The sequence below is a fragment of the Balaenoptera borealis genome, assembly GCF_965194805.1.
Source record: "Balaenoptera borealis genome assembly, chromosome: 3".
Classification (NCBI taxonomy): domain Eukaryota; kingdom Metazoa; phylum Chordata; class Mammalia; order Artiodactyla; family Balaenopteridae; genus Balaenoptera; species Balaenoptera borealis.
This window is the reverse complement of record NC_138866.1, coordinates 13,268,287-13,293,208: the sequence shown is the minus strand read 5'-3', so window position 1 is coordinate 13,293,208 and position 24,922 is coordinate 13,268,287. Positions and strand designations below refer to the sequence as shown.

Below are 24,922 nucleotides of genomic sequence, written 5' to 3'. Positions count from 1 at the left end.
AGGGGTAGGGGAGGACAGGACTGGGAGTGTGGGATTAGCAGATGTAAACTATTATACATAGGATGGATAAACAACAAGGTCCTCCAGTATAGCATAAGGAACTATATACAATATCCTGTGATAAACCATAACGGAAAAGAATATTAAAAAAAAGAATGTCTATATGCGTATAACTGAGACCCTTTGCGATACAGCAGAGATGGGCACAACATTGTAAATCAACTATACTTTTAAAAAATTAAATTAGAAAAAAACAAATTCAGGACTACAGAGTTTTTCCTTGATTCCTTCCATCTTAAGTTTATTTTGCCTTTCTCCCACACCAAGAATCCTGGTTCTCAAGGACATGGGGGATAACAGAATTAGAACATTCCATGACTATTAAGCTGCTCTATTTTATGTTACACAAAAACATTTCACAATATCAAATCATATCACCATCATTATGATTACTGAAAAGCTAAAAAACTTATTTTCTGCATATGCTATCAGCATTCTCCTTTCATTTTTTAGTTTATAGTTGTACTATATCTGTTATGAGACAATCAAAGAAATAGGGAAGCATGACCTATACTTAAAAAAAAAAAGAGTAGTCAATATAAACTCATTCTGAGTGAGCCTATGTATTGGATTTAGCCAAGACTTCAAAGTACCTATTATAAGTATGACCAAAGAATTAATAGAAACTACATTTAAAGATTAAAAGAAAATAACAAGTCAACAAATAGGGAATCTCAATAGAGAAACAGAAACTATAAAAATTAACCAAGTGGGGATTTTAGAGTTAAAAAGTATAACTAAAATGAAAAATTCCCTAAATGGGCTCAACAGAAGCTTTGAGATAGCAGAAAAATCACTGAACTTAAGACAAATGAATAAAAATCATCCAATCCAAAGAACAGAGAAAAAAAAAAGGCTGAAGAAAAACAGAGACACATAATGATAAAACTGCTGAAAAACAAATCTTGAAAGTAACAACAGAAAAATAATTAATCACATAGAGGGGAACAACAGTTAAGATTAATAGTGACTTCTCATCAAATATAGTGGAAGATATACTCAAAGTGATGAGAGGAAAAAAAAAAATCACCAAGAATTCTGCATGGCATAAAATTATCACTCAAAAATGATGGCAAAATAAAGACATTCCCAGATAAACAGAAAGTGGGAGAATTCATATCTAGCAGACATGACCAATACAAAATTTTAAAGGAAGTCCTTCAGACTACAAGGAAATGACAACAGAGGGTACTTTGAAACCACAGGAGTAAATTAGTAAGAGTACTAGAAATGTAAATATGTGGTTAAATATAAAATATTGTTTAAATATATTTTTAAATCTTTTCTTCTTTTAATTTATATTAAAAAAATAGGACTGTATGAGGAAATAATTGTTATATCACACTGTTGTGTTTATAACATATAGAGACATTAGTAGCAAAAGGAGGGAGGAAATAAAGCTATATTAGAGCCAACCTGCATATTTTACTGAAATAGATTGATAATTTAAGATATGTTTTGTAATTCATAGAGGAACCACCATAGAAATTTTCAAAAAATACAGGTAAAAAATCAACAGAGGAATTAAAATGTAATGCTGAAAGGTATTTGTTTAACCCAAAAGAGGGCCATAGGGAGGAACAAAGAATAAAAAAGACATGAGACATACAGAAAACAAAGAGCAAAATGGCAGATGTAGATCTAATCATATCAGTAGTTACATTACATGTGAATGAGTTAAATATTCCAATCAAAAGGCAATTTTTTTTATACTGGATAAAAAAAGCAAGCTCCAACTATCTGCTATCTGCAAGAGATATACAAGAGAGGTGCTTTAATTCAAAGACACAAATAGGTTGAAAGCAAAAGGATGAAAAAGATACACTATGTAAACAGTAACCACAAGATGGCTGGAGTGGTTATATTAATATCAGATAAGACAGACTTTAAGTGAAGAAATACTACTAGAGACAAAGAGGTATCTATGAAAAACCTACAGCTAACATCTTACTTAATGGTGAAAGACTGCACGCTTTCTCCCTAAGATCGGGCAGGAGTAAGATAAAGAGGTCTGCTCTCACCACTTCTATTCAACATTGTATTGAAGGTTCGGGACAGTGCAATAAGGTGACAGTAGAAGTAAAAGACATACAGTTTGGAAAGGAGGAAGTAAAACTGTTTTTATTCACAGATGACACGATTCCATATGTAAAAATCCTAAGTAATCGATCTATTAAAAAATTATAAGAACTAGTTAACAAGTTCAGCAAGGTTGCAAGATACAGCATCTATATATAGAAATCAAATATATATATATATATATATATATATATATATATATATGAGCAAAGAATAATCTGAAAATAAAATTTAGAAAACAACTTCATTCACAATAACATAAAATGAATAAACTACTTAGGAACAAATTTAACAAAAAATTCAAAACCTGTGTAATAAAAACTGCAAAAAAATTTTGACAAAAATTAAAGAGGATCTAAATAAAAGAAGAGACAATGGATTGGAAGATTCACTATTGTTAATGTGGCAATTCTCCCTAAATTGATCTAGAGATTCACTGCCACCCTTATCCAAATCCTGGCAGGCTTTTTTTTTTTTTTTTGGTAGAAATTGACAAGCTGATTCTAAAATTCATATGGAAATATCAAAGACTGAGAATAGCCAAAATAATTTTGAAAAAGAACAAAATTAGAGAACTTACATTACCTAATTTCAAAACTTGCAATACAGCTACATATTCAAGACAGTGTGCTATTGGCTTAAGAATAGACATATAACTCAATGACACAAAATAGAGACTCCAGAAATAAACCTTTATATTTATGCTCAATTAATTAATTCTTTTGCTGAAGTGTCAAGGCAATTTAATGGGAAAAGAGTTGACTTTTCAACAAATGGTGCTTAGATAACTGGATATTTAAATGCAAAAAAAAAAAAAAACTTTAACTTAGACTCTTACATCACACCATACACAAATATTAACTCAAAATAGATTAGAGACCTACGTGTAAAAGCTAAAACTATAAAACTTCTGTAACAAAACACAGGAGAAAAACTTTGTGGTCTTAGATTGGGCCAAAATTTCTTAGCTATGACACCAAAAGGACAATCCATAAAAAGAAAAATTGGTTAAGTTGGACTTCATGAAAATTAACTTTTCCTCTCTGAATGACATAATTTTAAAAAAATGAATACCAGCCATAGACTGGCAGAAAATATCTGCAAATTATATATCTGATAAAGGACTTGTATCCAGAATATATAAGGAACTCTTACAACTTGATAATAAGAAGACAATCCAATTGAAAACAGGGCAAAAGATTTGAAAACGTTTCACCAAAGAAGATATAAGAATAGCTAACAGGCACATGCAAAACAGCTGAACATCATTAATCATTAGGGAAATGCAAATTAAAATCACGAGATACCACTACAAACCCACCAGACTGGCTTTAATTTCAAAACTGCCAACACCAAGTGTTGAAGAGAATGGAAAGAAGCTGGAACTCTCATACACTGCTGCTAGGAATGTAAAATGGTACAGTCACTTAGGAAAACAGCTTGGCAGTTTCTTAAAAGTTAAACATAAACTTATGACCCATCAATTCCACTCCGATGAATCTATCTAAGGAAAATGAAAACATATGTCTACAGAAAGATTTGTCCATGAATGATCATAGCAGCATTATTCATAATAGCCCCAAAGTGGAAATGATCCAAATGTTCATCAATTGGTGAACGGATAAACAATGGAAAAACTATTTAGCAATACAAAGGTGTGATTACTGATATTTGCAACAACGTGGGTAAACCTCAAACATGTTATCCTAAGAGAAAGAAGCAAGACACAAAGGACTACATATTCTATGATCCCATTTATGTGACATTTCTGGAAAAGGCAAATCTATAGAGCAGACAAGTGGTTGTCTGGAGCTGCGGGTAGGAATGGGGACTGATTACAAATAGGCATGAAGAACTTTTAGGGTGATGGAATGTTCTAAAGCTGAATTGTGCCAATGACTGCAATGCTTGCGTAAGTTTATTTAAAACAATTGAACTGTATATTTACAACAGGTGAATTTTTGATATATAAATTATAACTGAATAAAGCTGCTAAAAAATAATAATAGCATCTTGTTTTATGATAATTCCTGGCTACCTCCCCGTCCTTCACTTTTATCTCTACCTGATTGTTCTTTTGTCTCTTGTGTCACTTGGTCAGTTTTCATTCCACTTTCAGCATTCTCCTCATTGTGGGGTCCAGTCCCAGCAAAAAGCCCTAGTGCATCGGTTTCAAGGCTTCACAGGGGCCAGACTGCTCCAGTCCCTTAGACCTTACTTGGCAAAACCCTCTCATTTTCAGCAGCTAATCCCAAATTGGCCAGACAAGCTTTCCAGTGGTCTTGATGGTTATTTTTGGGTCTCCTGTCCTCAGGACCCTTGGATCCCCCATTGTTTCCTTCTGCTTTCTCCCACACAAATGCAAATAACATGCTTGTCTCTAGCTGTTGGTAGTCTGTCCCCATTAGCCTGTACTTTGGGGTTCATGAGTACACCTTGTCATCTAGTTTCACTGTAAATGTTGTGCATGGGTTTTTGGTTTTGCTGTCTGGTTACTGTGTCTTTTTTAATGACAGGATATGAGAAGATCCCAAAACTATACTGCCACTGTTGCTATCATCTTCCCAGACTTCTCAGCTGCTGATGCTTACCTTTTCTTCTAGGGAGCTGACAAACCCTTCACTCTGCAGGGTTTTATTAATTTATTTATCAAACTTACCATGTGCCACTGTCCAAACACACTATAATTACTAACGCACTTAATCTGCCTAACAACACTATGAAGCAGGTACTATTATTATCCCCAGTTGACAAATGAGGAAAGTGAAACACAGAGAGGTTAAGTAACTTGCCAAGGTCACCGCGCCTGTAAGAGGGAGGATTCAAACCCAGGCAGGTGGATCCAGAGTCAATGCTTTTTAACCACTAGACAATGCTGCCTGCCAAGAGCGCATAACGTGTATCTGGCCTGGTAGCTCTAGCGTTCAACCATGACTACCGGCCCTGTCCCCCAAGGCCTCGCTGAGATGGGGAAGTCTTACCCCTCCCTCAAAGACCAAGTTCAATTCTTCTAATGAACTTGATGAATGCACCCAGGCAAGTGCTTCTTCCTCCTTTCTCCCCTCCCTCTCCTTCCCCCCACCAGCCCATCTCTTCTTTATAGTGCTTTTCACCAGGTGTTATAATTATTTGTTGACATCCTTGTCTTCCCCATGAGCTCAGAGAACATTTTTTATTCATCTCATATCCCAGAGCTTATCCTAGTGACTGGTGCCCAGCAGGCTCTCAATAAACATACATGGAATTGAGAAGGCAATAGCTTCTTTTTTTTAACTAGCTCAAAATGTACTTGAAAGCAGTATAATTGCATCTTTAAAAAAAATGGGTAATTCAGAGGTTTTACCAAGTCTGGCTAATGAGTTTTCCTGAGTATTCTTCAGAAGAAACACAACATCACATTCTTCCTGGTATTTTAACTGCTTGTTTCCAACATGCAGAGATTGCTGCTTCTGATGCTAATTTGCCAGGGAGATTCAAAGGAGAACCAGCTCCCATACCCATCAACCAAGCACCTGCCAGCAAAGAGAAGACACAGAAGGAAGAGCTAGCTGAAAAAAAAGGTACAGTATGTCTGTGCCAGGCCTAGAGAATTACCACCAAAGTCACCTGTGAATAAAAAGTAAAACTTCAAACCTAAAATAGAGAGGAAGGTGGAAAAACCAAATGTCAATTGAAAAAAACAATTCATTAATTTTTAAAAATCTTACAATTTAAGGCGGGATTTTGCTATGAGAACATACAATCATATTGTAGATATCCTTATTGGTGTGCAGATCTATGGCAGACATTGCTATACAAATATAAAGGCAGGTCTTTGTAAGAAAATTTATGGCCCCTCTCACTTTCAATAGAAGGTTCTAGTATTTCCTAAGAAAAGTCATAAATTTTCCAAAGATGTCTCAGTCATTTTCTGGGCTTTAACTCAACCTCTCTGCAACTCTCTCTAAGAGCTGACTAAAAATACCTCTGCAAAAAAAAAAAAAAAAAAAAAAAGAATGGAGAGAAAAATGATGACTTAAAAAGAAATAGGTAGGAAATATCCCTTGAAAAGAGCTGGGGCCTCCACCCCCCGCACCCTGCCCTCATATAAAATATTAACGCATTTGACACCTAAACCAGGGAAGGGGAAGGGAAAGAACAGGTTGATGAGCTTTGCTCTGGCCAAAAACAGGAATGCTGCACGCCTTCCCAACACCCTCCTGCCCATCCGCCCCTCTTCCCAGGCAGATACATCTGGACCGGCTCTGTGGCACAGACGCCACTAAATTACCGAGAAAGCTCCCCACAGTCTGACAGGCTCAGAGAGGGTAAAATCTGGCTTCCTCCTTGACCAGACAGGACATGAATTCCTCCTTCCCAACACTCATGTGTCATTTCAATGGCCTGCCCTTGAGGGGCTGCCTACAAAGGCCATGCTTAAACAGGCTCTCATGCTTCTGTGTCCGACTTCAGCCTGTGAGGTTTCAACTCAAAGAGCTACATACCTGAAAAAAAATCCGGGTCTGGGAGGCTCTGGGAGCAAATGTTCTCAACACTAAACCGTGGAAAATGATAATTCTCTTTCCTGCTGTGGGAACGCTAGAATCCCATCCAGATGTGTACATGCCAGGCTTAAGGAAGGAGGGCTACAAGCACCAATTTTCCACCAAGCTGGGAGCTTCTCAGAAAAGAAAGAGTCTATCAGGCCTGCTTGGGGGGTGTCTTATAATAAAGCCACCATTATTGGAAACAGCCTCCAGTCTCAGAGATAAGGTAGACAGCAGAAGTCCCTATGACCTTCCCAGAAAACGTATTATTTCTTACTGAGGTCAAGGAAACCACTTGATACCTGGCCCCCTTCACCCTCTTCCAACAGAAGGACATCATCTGCGGGAAGAGCTGGACGGTCAGAGCACAGCTCCCCCTAAACAGCAACAGGAGCGGTCACTTCCATGAGGCCCGTCTAGGCTGTCTTTTTCTTCCTTACATCCCGGCACCTAGCACAGCGCTTGCATGCTTAGCTCTCAGTACATACATGCTGCATGAACTAATTTTAAAGAAAACACACAACTGTCAGGCATCTGTGAGCCACAGCCATCTCGGCTGAACATGAGAAGTTCATTCACTCACTCACTCATTCATTCACGTACAACTGTATACCAGATACTCTCAAGGTACAGATCCCTCCCCAAACCAAACAGATAAAAATTCCTGGAACTTCTATTCCAGTGATGGGAGACAGACAATAAACAGATTAGATAAGGGAAAAAAAAACACAATGTGGGCAAAGGGTTAGCAAATTCCTTTCCTCTCCTGCTTGAGAATCTGACCTTAGGTTAACTTTCTAGTTCTGTTTCCCTGGAAACCTAATAAAGCTAGAATGTCAATTATGTTACAAGGCAACATTGCTTATATTAAAAATGACCTCTGACTGATAACTTGCATCTGGACTGGAAGGAACTATAAATATCTGATGGAGACAACGCTGCTTTGGGCTTCCTTGGATGTGATGACTTACATCTGAGCATATCCCTCAGGGAGACGTTAAGCCAGGGCAGACCCCATCCCTACTCCATGTGAAGCTCATCCTCTAGCACGTGAGCTGTCACTTGATGAGGGAGGGGCAAAGAGAACAGCTCCTGGGTGGCCAGAAGGGCTGCCAAGAGCACAGTTCACACAGGAGAGAAACCCTTGACACTGTCTGGTTGGCAACTTACGGTTCTGTTCCAGGTCTGTCTCGATAGAGGGCCAAGTGTGGCCAGTGAAAGTCTTGTGGGTCGCAGTGCTTAACTGAACCTAAGAAGATCCCTGGTAAGCACTGTTCGTAGTACATTTGATGCCCGTTAAATACTGAGAAAAACAAAGCAGAGAAAAAGGATGGGTTGGCTGGACCAGATGCCTCTGATGCCTATTTAGGATCCTTTCAGGTCTAACCAGCACACGAGCACCCTTCCCATCCCACCTTGCCTTTGTGAGCAAGCTCCTCTTCACTGATTCATCTTCAGGCTCTGCTCAGTCACTTGCTCGGGGAAACCGCCCCTAACCACCAGCTCCAGGTCAACTTCATTTCCAAATGGCCTCTCACAGAAATGGGTACCTTGCCGCCTGAGCACCATCTCGGGGTGCAGTTATACACCCAGGAATATAAGGACCTGGTTTCTCTCTGAAAGCAAGAAGCACGTCTGGCTGCTCACCATTTCACCCCCAGCACCTGGAGAACATCTGGCAGAAGTAGCAGCTGAATAAACACTGGCAGAACAAGTGAATGTTGTAACAAATCATCTGAAACTAAACAGACTTGGGCAGCAGTCCTCACACCACCCTGTTATGTTCCTGCTGTGTATGTTCACTAATGATGCTCCTGTCCAGAGCATGACCCAAGGGTCGGCCTGCAAATATCGGCCTCTAGAGCAGAAAATTCCAGGGTCAATCTCCGGTCGTATCAAGAGTTATTGGCAAATATCAAAAAAATAAAGTTAATTTTGATTTTTTTAGCCACCACTGTTATATAACCATCTCTTTTGGGGAAAACTTGCAAAGTGAAAGGCTAAATTTAAAGAGACAGTATTGCCTTCTTCTCCTTTCCTAAAGTGTAAGCCTACTTGTAGTTATTTATTTTCCTGTTAGACTAGAAAATCCGCTGGGATCATTTGCTGTCTCAACCCTAGCTCCTAGCACATAAATGTTTGATGGATGAACAAATAAGTGAATGAATAAACAAAGAACCTCCCCCTTCCCTCCTGCCTCCATGAAAATAGAAAATCACTATCCCGGACAAACCCAAGGTGAAGAACTGGAATAATCTCCTGTACCAGTTCATCTTTCAGGGAATTCCAATTCTGAATGGAGGCTGAAGGAGGCAACCTACAGCTGGGAGAAACCGTTCGGAGAGGGGCCTTTGTGAGATGCAAGTAGTTGCCAATTCGTTCACCGGTCCCCTCCCCACGCCCCATGCTCCCACCCTACCCGGCCTTGTACTTTGGAAGCTTCAAATGACCTACCCCGTTCTTCTGCTGAAGCCAGGACAGGCCAACGTGGATGCACCCACCTTGCTGAACACTGATAACGCTTTGATGGCGCAGGCCTCGAACACACCATGGGTGCTAAGCGCTTATGCAGTGCATTGAAAGCAACTACCTGTCCCCCATAATTCATTCCCCAAAATTTATCACGGAAAGTGGTCCTGGAATCTCATAATTAAAACTGACAAAGACTCCTTTGTTTTCATACTAAAGTTTTGATGGCATTAAGGGATGAGCCAGACCTAGTCTACACTGAAACAAAACAGAGAAGACTTGGCTGACGCTTTTCATTACATCAATAATTACATCTAGACTGGCTTTTAAAAGTCCTTATTTTCTGAGTCGCATGTGTTCCTTGCAGCTCTGCTGCCCAGAGCTCCATCTTCAAGAAGAGAGCACTAACTGGGCGTGGTCAGTCTGAGGAAACTGGGCTGGGTGTCAGCAGGGGGAGGCACAGGCCACCAACCAGCTGTGTGACCCTGAATAAATCACACTGCCTTGTTTAATTCTTTTTTTTTTTCTTTTCTTTTTTTTTTTTAGCAGTTTTAGGTTTACAACAAAATTGATAGGAAGGTACAGAAATTTCCCAAAGTCCACAGTTCACCTTAGGGTTCACTCTAAGGAAGTGAATAGTGTTGCACATTCCATGGGTTTGGACAAAAGTATAATGACACCTATCCATCATTATAATGGCATACAAAGTATTTTCACTGCTCTAAAAAACTTCTATGTGCTGTGTATTCATCTCCCCTCTCTCCCAAACTCCTGGCAACCATTGATCTTTTTATTGTCTCCATTGTTTGGTCTTTTCCAGAATAGCATATAAATGGGATCTTTTTTTTTCCTTGAGAAGAGAGGTTCAAAGCCTTTAAGTCTATAACACCACTCATGGCCCACCACAGGCTCTAGGCGGCAAACTCCCCCACTAAACACTGTGGCTTTTCTTCCAATATTGAGCCCTGTCTCACTGGTCCCGCTCAGCGGCCACCTGGAGGTGCAGGAGGACATGTGTAGGGTATTTGTTCATAGGAAGGCTACAAGTTTTGTGCCCCCTGTCACAATGAACCCAGATGCCTGTCAGGTGTGTTATAAACAGAGGAGCCATTTCTTCAGGCTCCTGCTCTGACCGCACCCCAGCACTGCCTTGTTTACTGACTGTCTCCCTGAGCAAAATGTAAACCCCATCAAGGCAGTGACTGGGTCTGACCTGTTCACTTAGAACAGTGTTTGGCACTAGTAAATAACCTCCTGAGGTTCTTGATAAATATTTATTAAATGATCATTGAATGTGATTTCTCTGGATCTCAGAGTCCTCATCTACAAGGGGCAGTGATTTTTAAAAATATGCTCTAACCATTTGGACTCCAGGATTTTCAGATTCTATACCTGACCTTCAGCTCAACTATTATGAAAATTTTCCTTATTACTGAAATGATTCATGGGAAGTGCTTAGCACGGTTCGCTAGGTTGACCCAAAGTCTTCCAGACACAGGACTGCTGGAATGATAAGTGGCATCACCGAGGTGGTCCTGGCTGGCCAGGCTGCAGGCCTCACACCGGTCCATAAACTTCCCTCCTGAAGCTGTTGCGAATAAAGGAAGTAGCCCACTTACACGGACTCCCCCCCACCCCACTCCCTCCATCGTCCCATCTTTCTCTCAGTCCAATACATACATGGTTCTTGCTGAGATCAGAACGTAGCCTATGGCCGAAAACCAAGTAAAATGAAGCAAGTCCAACTGATATGGTGGCCATGATTCTGCTGGCACTAGACTCCTGCCAAATGAACTACCCTAGTCTTGGCCCTTCCTGATACCCCATCCTTCTCCACACCTGAAGAATAAATTCCCTGCATCTTAGCCTGGTTTTCAGTCTTCCACCATCTCTCCACCATCCATCCTTCCAGCAAGAACCCTAACTTGGAAAAGGAAATAGGAACGGAAATAACATTTATTTAAAGTGACCCACATCTGATGCCACCACTTCACTCGTGCCGCTCTTTCCCCAATCTAGCTTGTGCTCTGACCATCCACCAAAAGTCCTTTCAAGGTCACAAAGGCTTTCCATGCTATCGAATCCAGTGCTTTGGTATTTACCCTTATTAACACCTCAGCATCATCAGGTGAGCCCTTCCTCCTCTTCAGGCACCTTAGGCTTCCACGAGAACACATGGTCCCTCCTACCTCAGGCAGCTCCTCCATGGGCTCCTCCTCCTCGGCCCAACTCCAACTCCTGCAGGTTTCCTGCTGGGTCCTGGGCTTTGCTTCTCTCTTTTCGGTCTGTCTCTCTCAGATCTCATCCAGTCCAGGGCTTTAAATATAATCAACATGCTGAGACTCCCAACTTATAACTCAAGGTTCAACCTCCCCTGTGCTCATCTATCCTCCTAGTCGACACGGCCACTTGGAAATCTCACAGGCTCTCAGACGATACACATCCAAAGGCAAATCTCTGATTTCCCCTTTTTCGAATCTGATCCTCTCCTTGTCCCCACTCCATCTAACCAGTTGCTCCGACTGCAACCGGGGAGTCATTCCTGATTCCTCGGTTCCCCTTCCCGCTCCCCCCCAAACCCAATTCATCAGCTAGTCCCCACACCAGTTGGGATCACACATCAACCAACAGCAGTTCTACCGTACATCTCTAATCCATCCACTTCTCTTGGTCCCTACTACCACTGTCATCTTTGAGGTGAGCATCTAATGCCTTGCCCACCATTGTCACCTTGCCTTTGTTTTGGTGACTTGGGGATTTTTCTTTGGACAATCACTACTCTCCCAGTGTACACCACCATAGTAGATCTGCCTTTTCAGGGTAAGCCAGACCAAGAGGGTCTGTGACTCTCCCCCCCTCCAACTCTGCTGCAGCCACACTGGGCTCTTTTCAGGTTCCTAAACACATCAAACTTTCCTGGGTCAAGACCTTACATGTGGTGGGCCCTCTGCTTGCACCACTCTTTCTCCCGCTTGTGGCATGCTTACTTCCTTCTCATCCTTCAAGTCTTGGTCTCATGTCACTTCCTCAGGAGGCCTGGCCTGACCACCCTACCTAAGCAGGTGCCCTCTGTTATTTGCTGCACCCATTCGTTTCCTAGCATTTATTACAATTTGTAATTATAAACATTGGTTTACTTGTTTATTATCTTCTCCCTCACTAGACTGTATCCTCCCTGAGAACCCGGATTATGTGTCTTATATTCACCAACGCAGTACCAAGCACAGTACTGGCACATAGCAGAACTATGTTGGATAACTGACCAAACCTACTGCATGCCAGGTCCTGTGCTGGGACGTTTATATAGGAACGCATACATTACTCTATAAACCTCTGCTCCAACCAGAGTGGTCTCCTCATACCCTGCAGAATATATACAATACTGAGTACAGTTCTAACCCCATGTTTCTACCAACTAGTTGGAAAGTACCCCTGACTCTCCCAAATCTGTGCACCTACATCATTTCAATCCCACTTCTCCAAAGCTTTATTCCCCTTCCCAAATCTGCAGCCGTCTCAACAGGCAGCCTCCTTATTTGGTTTTCTGGCAACCTGGACTTACCCTGTCACACATGTACAGACTATCCTGAGACTGCTTCTTTTAATTAATTCCCTGAGATGAAGTTCTAGGAGGGCAGGGACTTTGTTGTTCTTTTCCGCATTAAAGCCCCAGTGCTAGAACAGGGCTTGGCTCCTATGCAATTAGTCCTCATTAAATGAATGAATAAATACTTTACTGAATGAATGAATGCGCCTGGAAACCTCAGCTCAGTTAAAGTGATTATTAGGTGTTCTTGCACTGTTTACTCTTTTACACGACCATACTGTCGCCTATAAAGTTACCTATTTTCACATCTTACCCTTTTTCTTTTCTCCTACTATCTCCCACAGTGCAGGCTCATTTCTTTTTACTCTCTGAATCTCTCGAGAAATGTCATGTACAAAAAGTTGACACATGCGAAATGCTTACTGGAAATGTGTCTGAATTTTCTCATGTTCCTTGCATTTGACTCCTAATGTACAAAGCAGTCGGCAGTTGAAAAAGCAACCACTTCTATCACCGCCAGAAGGAAGACGTACTGAAGGCGAGAATGCAGAGGACACAAGGCCAAGTCGCTCCAGTGCCTGCGGAGGCCGTGCATCGAGCCAAGGCCCCTCGCTTCCTGGCCGGCACCCTCCCCCTCTCTCCCACCCCCAGCAGGGCCCGTGGGAGCCTGTCTGCTGCTACTGTTTCTCTGAGGCCATAAACCCAGGAACCTCAGCAGCCCATGGGACACCGCAGGCCTCATGGCCCTTCTTCCTGCCTTCTAATTCCAAGCTACACTGAGCAGGGCTGAACAGTTGCAGAGGTCAACAAGATGACTGGGGAAGTTGAAAAACTTTTAAAAGTCAATGTGTAGTGGTAATTAGAGGTCTGTTTAAAGCCAACGCATAGCAGTGACTGACTGTAATAACACAACTCCAAAAAGCCCTCCGTCCCACTTTATTCCCTGGCCTGGCTGCAAGCACGTGGGGGGAGGCCCAGAGTCTGACCATATTGCCTGCCTTCCTACCTTCTCCGAGGCAGGATCTCCCACACAGAACTCCGTGATGCACCCTAGGAAAGAGGACAACCCAGCGGGTACATTTCCCAGACACTGACGCTCATTTGCCTTCTTGCTCGAATCTACCCCCACCCCCCTTGAGTTAAAACCAATTCAGAACCAGGGAAAACACACACTAGGATCCATGTGGCTTACCCAGTACACCTGACGTGGTGGAACAAGAAGCAAAGCTACTTGAAATGTCCTTGGCTACCCTTTGTTTATAAGATATAGTTAAATATTCCTAAAATACCATGGAGTAAATAAACGGCATCCCAAACCCAAGCTTCTCTGGCATTGTGGCCTCAAGGACTCAAGGAGGGGCAACACTTCTCAGAAGGCTGAGGGGAGCCCCAGGCTGAGGCCCCTTCTCTGCACACCGCCCAGAACACCCAGTGCTACCGCCGCACACCAGGCGTCCCCGCCCCCCTTCTCTGAAACACTGAGGTGGCCCTCGGTTATTAGGGGTGATCCAAGCTAATTGTTATGCATCTCGAGCAGAGCTCGCTCACACCAGCAGTCAAAAATGAGTGCCCTTCCTTGAAAACTCTGCTGTGTGAGGCTCTGCAATCAAATGAGTGACGCCTGCTTCGAGAACTTCCACTTCAGCTGGAGCCTGACCTTCGTGTGGTCCCACTTCCAGCTGGAAAGCCAGCCGGGCCTCATCACCGCTGGAAGTTACCATTTCCCCCGCCTGTTCGCCTGACGCTGCACCAAATGCCTCCACGTGCGTTCTCTTACTTGCGCCTCACACAGCTCTCTCTGGTTCTGGCACTATTTCACAGATAAAGAAACTGGCACCCAGCGAGGAGAAGGGCTGGTCCCTTATCCGGTCCTCTGGCTCCAGCGCCCTTGCTTGCCCTCATCCGAGTGCCTACCGTGGGCGAGGAAATTCGAGAAGCTCGGAGGCAGCAGCCCTGGCCCTCCGAGGCTAACGCTCTCTGCCTTCACCCTCTGCAGAGCCTAAGCAGGATATTTTTCTCGTCCGTAACAGGCCTGCTGCTGCCACCCAGAGGGATAAGAGAAACCCACGTGAAATCGACGTGGGTGTGTGCCAAGCCAGACCATGCTCAAGGACACTGGGGCTGGGATGATGACAGGTGCTCGGTCCCTCCAAGGGGACCGGGGAGATGGCGGAGTGACGGGGCAACACGGAGACGGAGGGGAAGGGGGTGAGGAAGGAAAGAGAGGGGGAGGAAAGGAGGGGGGAGAGGGGCAGGGGGAGGAGGAGAGAAGAAGAAACATATGATTTGTGACAGGCTGTAGATGAGACATGAGGAAAAGTGTGATGAGGAAACACCAATTCGTGGAGGCTGGGGACCATCCCCTGGCAATGTCTCATCCCGGGGTCAAGTGCTCCCTCACAAGAGAGGCTGGATGGTGGACAAGGCCACGGCTTGAAGGTTGAGCCAAGGCCCTGCACACAGCATTTCCCCTGCAGTTGGGGCAGCACTGAAAGGACTGAGGTCAGAAGCCCGGCAGCCAGGTCACCGGGCGTGAAATAGAGGCGATACTGTTTATACCGCCAACCCCAAGGGCGGTGGTGGACGTGGAAGATATAACGCCATGAGGATCAACGATGAAATAAAAGTATTTGGTAAACAGAAAAGGGATCTAAGGGATCAGGAGGGGCCCAGGAACTGGTCCTGGCGTCAGGTTCTTTCTGAAAGAGACCCAAGGTCACGGGCTTGGCAACTAAAAAGCTGAACATATTTAAGTATATTTCTAAAGAAAAAGATATGCTTTACCAATTAGTAACTCTTATTGCCAAACTCATCTATGATGCATTTTCCTAACCCTGAAAATCAGTCAAATCCTGTCAATTACATCCTTCCAGATATATATATTTTTTAAGTGTAGAAACACAGAAAGGGAGCGAGACAACGAAGGAGCAGAGCAAACACATTGGAAGATGGGAAGCCACTGGTGCTTAGGGACGGCAACCACCTCCATTTGTCCCCACTTGCTCTGCAGAGACACTGGCGGTAGGCGTCCACTGATGAATGCCCCCCGGGTGTGGCTCTTGGGCCCCGAGTGACCCACCGTGTAAGTCAGCAGCCCTGACAGCGCTTGGCATGTCCAAAACCTCCCACTGGTCTCTCTCCTTTCATCCATATTTTGTGATCTCAAAACTGGCCTTCACCTCCACCTACCCACGTAACCTCTTGTTACTGCTTTAGAACACTGCAGCTGACAAGAGCCTTCCAGAGCAGCCGGCTCAATGCATCACTGGTCTTTAGAGCCATGGGAGAACAGCAAGAGGACAAGCAAAAAGGAAGAGGGGCTTCAAACTTAAGCAGTCCCTTAACTTTGACTATGTCAATGGGAATCTTCTCGAACTTGGGTAACATAAAATGAGACATGAGCCAGTAAGCAATTCCCAGCATGTAATCCATCACCTAGTGCAAACCTCTCATCATTATTTTTTAGTTGGGTTCTGGTGGGCATCCAAAGCTTCAGGGCAAGAGGACAGAGCCCCATAGCCCCGCTTCTTCCTCCTCGACGAATAGGCTTCAAATAGGAAAATAAGTTATCCAGCCCACCGTTATCGATCTCACACAAAACGTTTTCAATAGAAGGTATTGGTTTGGGACTCCTGAAAGCCCCAGGGAAATTCATTCCGGCCTCTGGACTTGCATATCAATCACACAAACTCACAGGTTAGAGGGAGGGAAAGCCAGGGTTGGAGTTTCCTCTGTGATGACACTATTTATCGTGAAAAAGGAGAATAAACAGAAAAAATATTCTACGTTCCCTCCCTTCTCTCTCTATTTATAACAGCAAAGAAACTAGAACTCAAAACTCAGCCTAGGGTTTCCCTGGTGGCGCAGTGGTTGAGAATCTGCCTGCCAATGCAGGGGACACAGGTTCGAGCCCTGGTCTGGGAAGATCCCACATGCCGCAGAGCGGCTGGGCCCATGAGCCACAATTACTGAGCCTGCGCGTCTGGAGCCTGTGCTCCGCAACAAGAGAGGCCACGATAGTGAGAGGCCCGCGCACTGCGATGAAGAGTGGCCCCCGCTTGCCACAACTAGGGAAAGCCCTCGCACAGAAACGAAGACCCAACACAGCCATAAATAAATAAATAAACAAATACTTAAAAAAAAAAACAAAAAACTCAGCCTAGAGGACATGCACCATCACTCAGATGATCTCAATCAGTGACAGATGAGATCAAACTCAGAAGCATCTATGCCAAAGCTACCAAGCCATTCCAAACTTCGGGGTGTTTATTGCAGCCTTTTGTGGGCCCTGCCAATCTGAACCTTTGGAGCAAAGCAGGCCTTCTCCACAAACAGTTTAATAGGATTTGGAAAATAAGCATTTACTCCCCAACAAATGGGAAACAGGAGCACGTGGCTCTGGGCAGATGAAATCCCACTTCCATGAGCTACGCCCCAAGGTTTGAAGCTCTTGCAAATGAAGAGGGAGCAACTCCCCTGTTGAGTTATCCAATCTGCAGTTTAAAGCGCGATTGGACTGTTCCTGAGGAAGGGGCCTCCCACGCACAGCCTAGGAGGAGCTACAGGGGAACCGGATACATACTGTTGGTCTCCATGCACATGTATCCTGCAGCAAAATGTCAAAACAAGGGACAGCTGAAGAGATTTGGAAGGGCATCATCGCATTTCTCGTAAGAGCAACACGAAAAGGAAAACAAGCATCAAATGCATGAGAGAGCTATCCCTTACATGCAGGCTCTTAAACCTTTTAAAAACTCTTTTCAAAAGCGGCTCAAGGGGAAAATGTACCCGTGTGGCATTACAGCCATACTCGCTTTCATAAAAACCGTCTGAAATTTGGCAAATCCAGTTCTCTAAACGGATCAGCCGTTCAAAGGGGAGATGATCCAGGGTTTCCAATCCATTAATTCTCCCCGCAGCAAAGCAGGGAGGCCTGTGCAGTACCATCCCAGGGAGGCAAGGGAGCACAGAGCATGGCCCCCATTCCCTCCCCCGCTGGTCCTGGTGCTCCACACTGTGACTCGTACTCATGGGGGAGCCTCCTCCTCCCTCCTCCCACCTTCAGATCTCATGGGAAAGTGAGGAGCCAGGTGGAGAAGAGACAAAAGAGCCTATGCTCATTCTTTTTAAAAAAAAAAAATTCCCATTGTGGTTTATATTTAAAATTGCTTTATGATAAAAACTAAACTGAAGACAGCATTATAAGGCTTTCTATTTTCCTTCTTTAGGAACTTGATTTAGAAAAAGAAGAAGGCTTACCCATTTTTGAAATAGAGGACATGGGCTCTCTGTAGTCCTGTTTCTAGGAAAAAACCTAGTTCTTGATCGTGGGGAGCAGAGCCAGGCTTAGGACTTCTGTTTTGAATATTAGAAAGTATTACCTAGAAGGGGAGAAAATCGGAAAACTAATCAGATCCACATGCAAGCCTACCTCCTTCAAACCCTGTCTCTAAATGCACTGCAGGACTTGAAAAATTAACTTCTGTATGCAAACATCAGTGCAAGGCACTGCTGTAGAAGTGTAGGCATGAGAAAAGCAGAGAGAGTGACTTCTGTGAGACAGGGAACAACTGCTAACCCCAGGCCACGTGTGGCCCTCCTGGCACTGAGGACAGAGGAGTGAAGGATGCTGATGAATGTACGGTGCCAGGAGAAGCATTAGAGGTGGAGTGGCTCTGCCGAAGGCCAGGATGTTGACAGAGAGGCTGAGTGACACAGAAGCCGGTCCAGCAATGGACAGAAATGGTCATCATCCACCAGTGGCTGAGGTCACTGATGGGGGCCCGTGGCTTCAGCCCTCCAGAGCGTGATGAGCTTCAGAAAGAGCTGGAGAGTGCCGTGATTGGCACTGGCTCTGGAATTAACCAGAGAGGGCAAACTCACCAGGCTACAGAGCTGAGGCCTGTGGACTGGGCAGCAGCTACCTATTCTCAAGGGGAGAGTTGAGAAAAACAACCTCGACTCCCCCTCTCCCCAAACTTGACCTCTTGTCAGCAGATAACGAGGTTTTAAAGGTTTACGTGTTTAGCCCTGCCAGAAAGACTGCCAACTAGTCAAGAGAAAGGCTTGCAAGTTGAGGGGGATACAGTGAAGGGTAAACACTTAGCTACTGTCACAGAGGCTGCTCTCCTTAAATTCACAAGTCAAATAAAGCATTTATCAACCAGAAGCTACTTGTGGCCCATTTAAAAACCACAGGAGTGCTCTCCAGACATGCTGCCAACATCTGCTGAGACTCAGCAGCTCTCCAAAGATCCAGCTGTTAGCCAAACCCCAAATATTTTAGAGGTCTTGAAATTATTCTCCAAATGGAGTTGAAGCAATTGCTGGTTCTCTACCTTATGAGCTTTGGGAGGGGGGAAAAAGTAGAAGACACACAACGAACAATACGTTGTGGAACGAAATCCAGGTGGGCAACCCTTGCCTTTGAACTACATCCCAGCATCTTATCAAAACTGCCTGGCTCCTTCTTGACTTCGCCCTTGGCCCTGCAAGTGCTAAGAGGTAGGTGTTCCTCCTGCCTCCGAGAACTGTCATTTTTGGCTCCGCCCTCACCCATCCTCGAAGAGTTGGAGACGCAGAGAGTGCGGTCCTGGGCCCTTGTCCTTCTCTGTTAAGTGTCTCTCAAGATGATCTCATCCACTCCTCAAAAATCATCTACATGCTGCTGAATCCCAAATTTATAATCTCTAGTCTAGACTTTCCCAGACTCATATATCCAACTACTTCCTTGACATTTCCACTTGGGGGTCCAATGCTGAAACTAAAAAATTATCCTCCATTTGCTTTTGATAATAGTTTTTAATTTTTTAAAATGCCATGATTATTTTAAAGTGAAAACAATGTAGTACAGTACAAAAAGAAAATTAAAAATCATCCCAAATTCTACCAGATAGAAATAGCCAGTGAACACTGATTGAACGATAACCCAGCTATCTCTGTGTACAAATGTATCAAGAGGAGAGAAAGATAAAAATCATTTTACAAACATTGAGATTGTTACACATACTGGTTTTAATTTTAATTAAATTTGACAGGAGAAACTAAAGGGTGACCAAAGTAATCACTCAACCTCAGAAAAATGTGGGTTTTTTACACATAGTTCATAAATTTATGTCTCTCTAAGGTTAAAAATATGTTATATTTATTACATGTATGCATGTGTGTTATATGTATGTGTATATGTGTATACAGACAGAAAGACAGAGACAGGGAGACAAAGAAAGAGACAGAGAAAGGACAGAAAGTAGGTCATTCTTTTATCTACATATTTCAACACTATACAGTATCTGTTGACCCAGAACAAAAATGAGGAAACTGACATAATCATACTACCTTCTCCTTTGCCTTCTCCTCAGCCTCTTATTTTTGTTATAGTACTGTTTTTTATTGCCAAGGTACCTAACAATTATGTTCTACCCCATAATTGTTTTGCATCAGTTCTATATCAAAATGCATTTGAGGGGCAAGATAGGGGTAGAGGATTAAGAGGTACAAACTAGTATGTATAAAATAAATATGCTACAAGGATATATAGTACAAAACAGGGAATATAGCCAATATTTTATAATAACTATAAATGGGATATAACCTTTATAAATTGTGAATCACTATGCTGTACCCCTAAAACTTATATAATATTGTACATCAACTATACCTCAATCAATCAATCAGATGCATTCATTGTTTCTTTAATTCTTTATTTTAAATTGATTCTTACTTGGTGGAATATTGCCAAAAAGGGCTCATGGATGCTACAGGCCCTGAATTCTTACAGGTGTAAGAATGTCTGTCTCTTGTCTCTGTTCCTCTAAACCTGAGTATGACATTCTCGGATTTCCCACTTTCTCTCCCTCAGAACATGGCAGACGATACTCCAGTCTTCCAACGTTGACAGTTGCTGTGGACAACTCAGAAGCCAGCCTTATTGTTCTCCCTGTAGACAATCTGCAAAGAGCAGTCCTTTTCTCCCTGAAGTCTAGAAAATCTACCAGGTGTTGTCTTGCCATTCATCATTCTATGTCAGCTATTCTTGGAACACAGCGTGAACTCTCAATCTAAAAATTCAGATCTGTAGTATCAAGTAAGGCACTGGACTCGGGCTGCCATTCTGGGTTCAAAGCCCAGCTCCACTACTATGGGCAAGTCACAGTCTCTAAAGTTTTCTCATTGGTAAAATGGAGATGGTAATAGAATTTTTCACTTAGTGCAGTCCTATGAACTAAATGGAATAATAAATGGATAGAACACTTAGCACAGTATATAGCAAGTGCTGAATAAAGCCTTACTTTGTTGAAGAATTTCTCTTTGATTATATAATTGTATTTTCTTATCTATTCTGTTTTTTTCCATTTTCTTTTTCAGGAATACTAATTGTGTGCACTGTCTTAATTACTGTAGCTTTGTACAATAGAAAGTTAAGAGATTGGGAAGTGTGAGTCCCTCAACTCTGTTCTTTTTCAAGATTGTTTTGGCTCTTCTGGTCCCTTGCATTTCCATATTAATTTGTGAATCAGCTTATCAATTTCTGCAAAAAAGGCAGCTAGGATTTTAATGGGGATTGGGTTGAATTTGTAGATCAATTTGGGGAGTATTGTCATCTTAACAAATTAAGTCTTTTGTTCCATGAATGTAGGATGCCTTTCCATTTATGTAGGTGTTCTTTCATTTCTTTCAACAGTGATTTGTAGTTTTCAGAGTATAAGGTTTGAACTTCTTTTTATTATCCCAATGCATTTTAATCTTTTTGATGCTATTAGAAGTGGAATTACAATTTTAATTTCATTTTCAGATTGCTCATTGCTAGTGTATACAAATAAAAGTGATTTTTGTATATTGACCTTGTATCCTACAACCTTGCTGAAATCGTTTATTATTTATAGTTTTTTGTGTGTGAATTCCTTAGGATTTTCTACATACAAGATCATGTCATCTGCAAATATAGTTTTACTTCTTTTTTTTAAAAATTTTTTTATTTATTTATTTTTTGGCTGTGCTGGGTCTCTGTTGCTGCACGCTGGCTTTCTCTAGTTGCGGCGAGCAGGGGCTACTCTTCATTGTGGTGAGTGTGCTTGTCATTGTGGTGGCTTCTCTTGCTGTGGAGCATGGGCTCTAGGCGTGCAGGCTCAGAGGGCTTCAGTAGTCGTGGCACGCAGGCTCAGTAGTTGTGGCTTGCAGGCTCTAGAGCGCAGGCTCAGTAGTTGTGGCGCATGAGCTTAGTTGCTCCACAGCATGTGGGATCTTCCCGGACCAGGGACCAAACCCATGTCCCCTGCACTGGCAGGTGGATTCTTAACCACTGTGCCACCAAGGAAGTCCCTCCCTTTTCAATCTGGATGCCTTTTATTTCTTTTTCCTACCTAATCGCATCTTGGAAGGAAAGCATCCACTCTTTCACCATTATATATGTTGTTAGACGTGGGTTTTCATGGATGCCTTCTATCAGGTTGAGGATATTAACTTCTTTTTTTTTTTAATTTTTCTTTACTTCTATTCCTAGTTTGTTGTGTGTTTTTTTATCATGGGGAGTGTTGGACTTTGCCAAATGAGTTCTCTGCATCTACTGAGATTATCATTATCATGTGGTTTTTGTCCTTTATTCTATTTATATGTTGTATTACATTCATTGATTTCCATACGTTAAATCAACCTTGCATTTCTGAAAAGAATCTCACTTGATGGTATATAATTCTTTCTCTATGCTGTTAGATTCAGTTTGCTGGTATTTTGTTGAGGATATCTGCATCTGTATTCATAAGAGATACCGGTCTCTGGGACTTCCCTGGTGGCACAGTGGTTAAGAATCCTCCTGCCAGTGCAGGGCACACGGGTTCGAGGCCTGTCTGGGAAGATCCCACATGCCGCAGAGCAACTAAGCCCGTGCACCACAACTACTGAGCCTGCGCTCTAGAGCCCAAGTGCCGCAACTACTGGAGCCTGCGTGCCTAGAGCCCGTGTTCCACAGCAAGAGAAGCTACCGCAATGAGAAGCCCACGCACCGCAACAAAGAGTGGCCCCCGCTCACCGCAACCAGAGAAAGCCCACGCGCAGCAATGAAGACCCAACAAGCCAAAAATAAGTAAATAAATTAATTAATTAATTAATAAAAAAAAAAAGAGATACTGGTCTCATAAAATTAGTTAGGGAGTGTTTTACTCCTCTTCTACTTTCTGAAAGCTTCTATAGTACTGGCATCATTTCTCCCTTAAATTGAATCTCTCTTCATTGAATTCACCAAGGAAGCCAACTTGACCTGTAGTTTTCTTTATGGGAAGATTTTTAATGATAAAGTCAATTTCTTTAATTCATATAGATATACTTGAGTTATCTATTCTTTCTTGAGTGAGCTTTGGTACTTTGTGTCTTTCAGGGAATTTGTCTATTTTCTATAAATGATCAAGTTTATTTGCATAAAGTTGGTCATAATTTTCCCTTACACCCTTTCAATGTCTATAGATCTATAGAAGTGCCTCCTTTTTTCTGGGTATTGATAATTTGTGTCTTCTCTCTTTAATTCTTGTTCATCTTATTAATAGTTTACACAAATTTTATTGATCTTTTCTAAGACTCCATTTTTGGTTTCACTAGTTTTCTCTACTGTTTATCTGTTTTCTGTTTCACTGATTTCTGTTCTAATCTTTCTTATTCCCTTCCTTCTGCTTATTCTGGCTTTAATTTGTTCATCTTTTTCTAGTTCCTTGAGTTGGAAATGTAGATCATTGATTTGAAATTTTTCTTCCTTTCTACTATACACATTTAATGTTATAATCTCTTCTATACATTTTGTTTTCTATATCTTGAAGCTCTATTATTAGGTATACATACTTTTAGGATTACAATGTCTTGATGAATTGACTCCTTTTATTATATCTCCCTTTATCTCCTATAATATCCCTTGTTTCTAATTCTACTTTATGATATAATACAGCCACTCTAGCTTTGTTTTGATTATTGTTTGCATAGTGTGTAATTTTACCTTTTATCTACCTATGTTTTAATATTTAAATCATTTTCTTGTTGATAGAAAATGTCTACCTTTAAATTGGGGTGCTTAGACAATTTACATTTAATATAATTATTGACATGGTTGGAACCATCTTGCTAGTTTTTTTTTTATTGGCCCATATGTTCTTTGTTCCTTTTTCTCACTTTCTTCTTTTTTTTTTTTTTTTTTGGATTGATGATTCCATTTCATTTACACTATCAACTGGTTAATTATGTCTCTTTTTTTCTTATTTTTTAGTGGCTGCCCTAGGGTTTACAATATAGCTCTTTATAATATCTCTTAAGTAATATTACACCAATTCATATATAGTATAAATACCTTATAACAATATACTTCTATTTCCTCCACTATCTTTTTTGCTATTGTTGCCACACATTTTACTTCTATATTATAAATCCCATAATACATTGTTCATATTTTTGGTTTAGGCAGTCGATTATCTTTTAAAGAAATTAAACATAAGAAAGTCTTCTTTATTTACCCTCATTGTAACCATTTATGATGTTCTTGATTTCACTGTGTGGGTCTGTATTTTCTTCTGCTTGAAGAACTTCTTTAACATTTCTTGTCACACAGGTGTGCTGGCAATGCATTCTGTCAACTTTTATTTGTTCTAAAAAAGTCTTTATTTGTCTTTCCAGTGTCTTCTAATTTGCATATCGTTTTCTGATGATAAGTCTTCTATAACTCTTATTTTTATTCTTCTGTATTTAAAGTTTCTTTTTCTCTAGTTGCCTTCAAGACTTTTGTCTTTGATTTACAACACTTTGACTATGATGTGTCTAAGTGTGTGTTTGTATTTATCCTGCTTGGGGTCCTCTGAGATTCTTGGATCTGAGATTCTTTGCTGTGTTTCAGTAATTCTGAAAACTTAACCATTTTCTCTTCAAATAGTTCTTCTGTCCCAGTTTCTCTCTCTTATCCTCTTGGGGCACCAAATACATATATGATATTTTCCCACAGCTCTTGGATGCTCTGTTCTGGTTTTGTCCCACTCTTTTTTACTTTATTTTTGTGTTTCTGTTTGAATAATCTCTATTAACCTATCTTCAAATGAAAGTTTTTTTCTTAGCTCTTTCCAGTCTTCTAATAAGCTATCAAAGAAGTTCCTCATCTCTTATATCATATTTTATTATTTCTAGCATTTTAATTATACTTTTTTTATAGTTTCCTTCTCCTTGTTGAAATTCCCATCTGTTGCTGCATGTTGCATATCTTTTCCATGATATCCTTTAA

General features: G+C 41.8%; 1 protein-coding gene across 7 annotated transcripts in view; it reads right to left on the bottom strand.

Annotated features, from left to right (window-relative positions):
* Positions 1–24,922, bottom strand: part of TTC7B (tetratricopeptide repeat domain 7B) — a 241,144-nt gene that overhangs the window by 149,281 nt on the left and 66,941 nt on the right. For all 7 annotated transcript variants that reach the window (XM_082384497.1, XM_082384498.1, XM_082384500.1 and 4 more), the window contains one exon: positions 17,941–18,062. In XM_082384497.1, the coding sequence (XP_082240623.1) occupies positions 17,941–18,062 (122 nt within the window). The remainder of the gene's footprint in view (positions 1–17,940; positions 18,063–24,922) is intronic.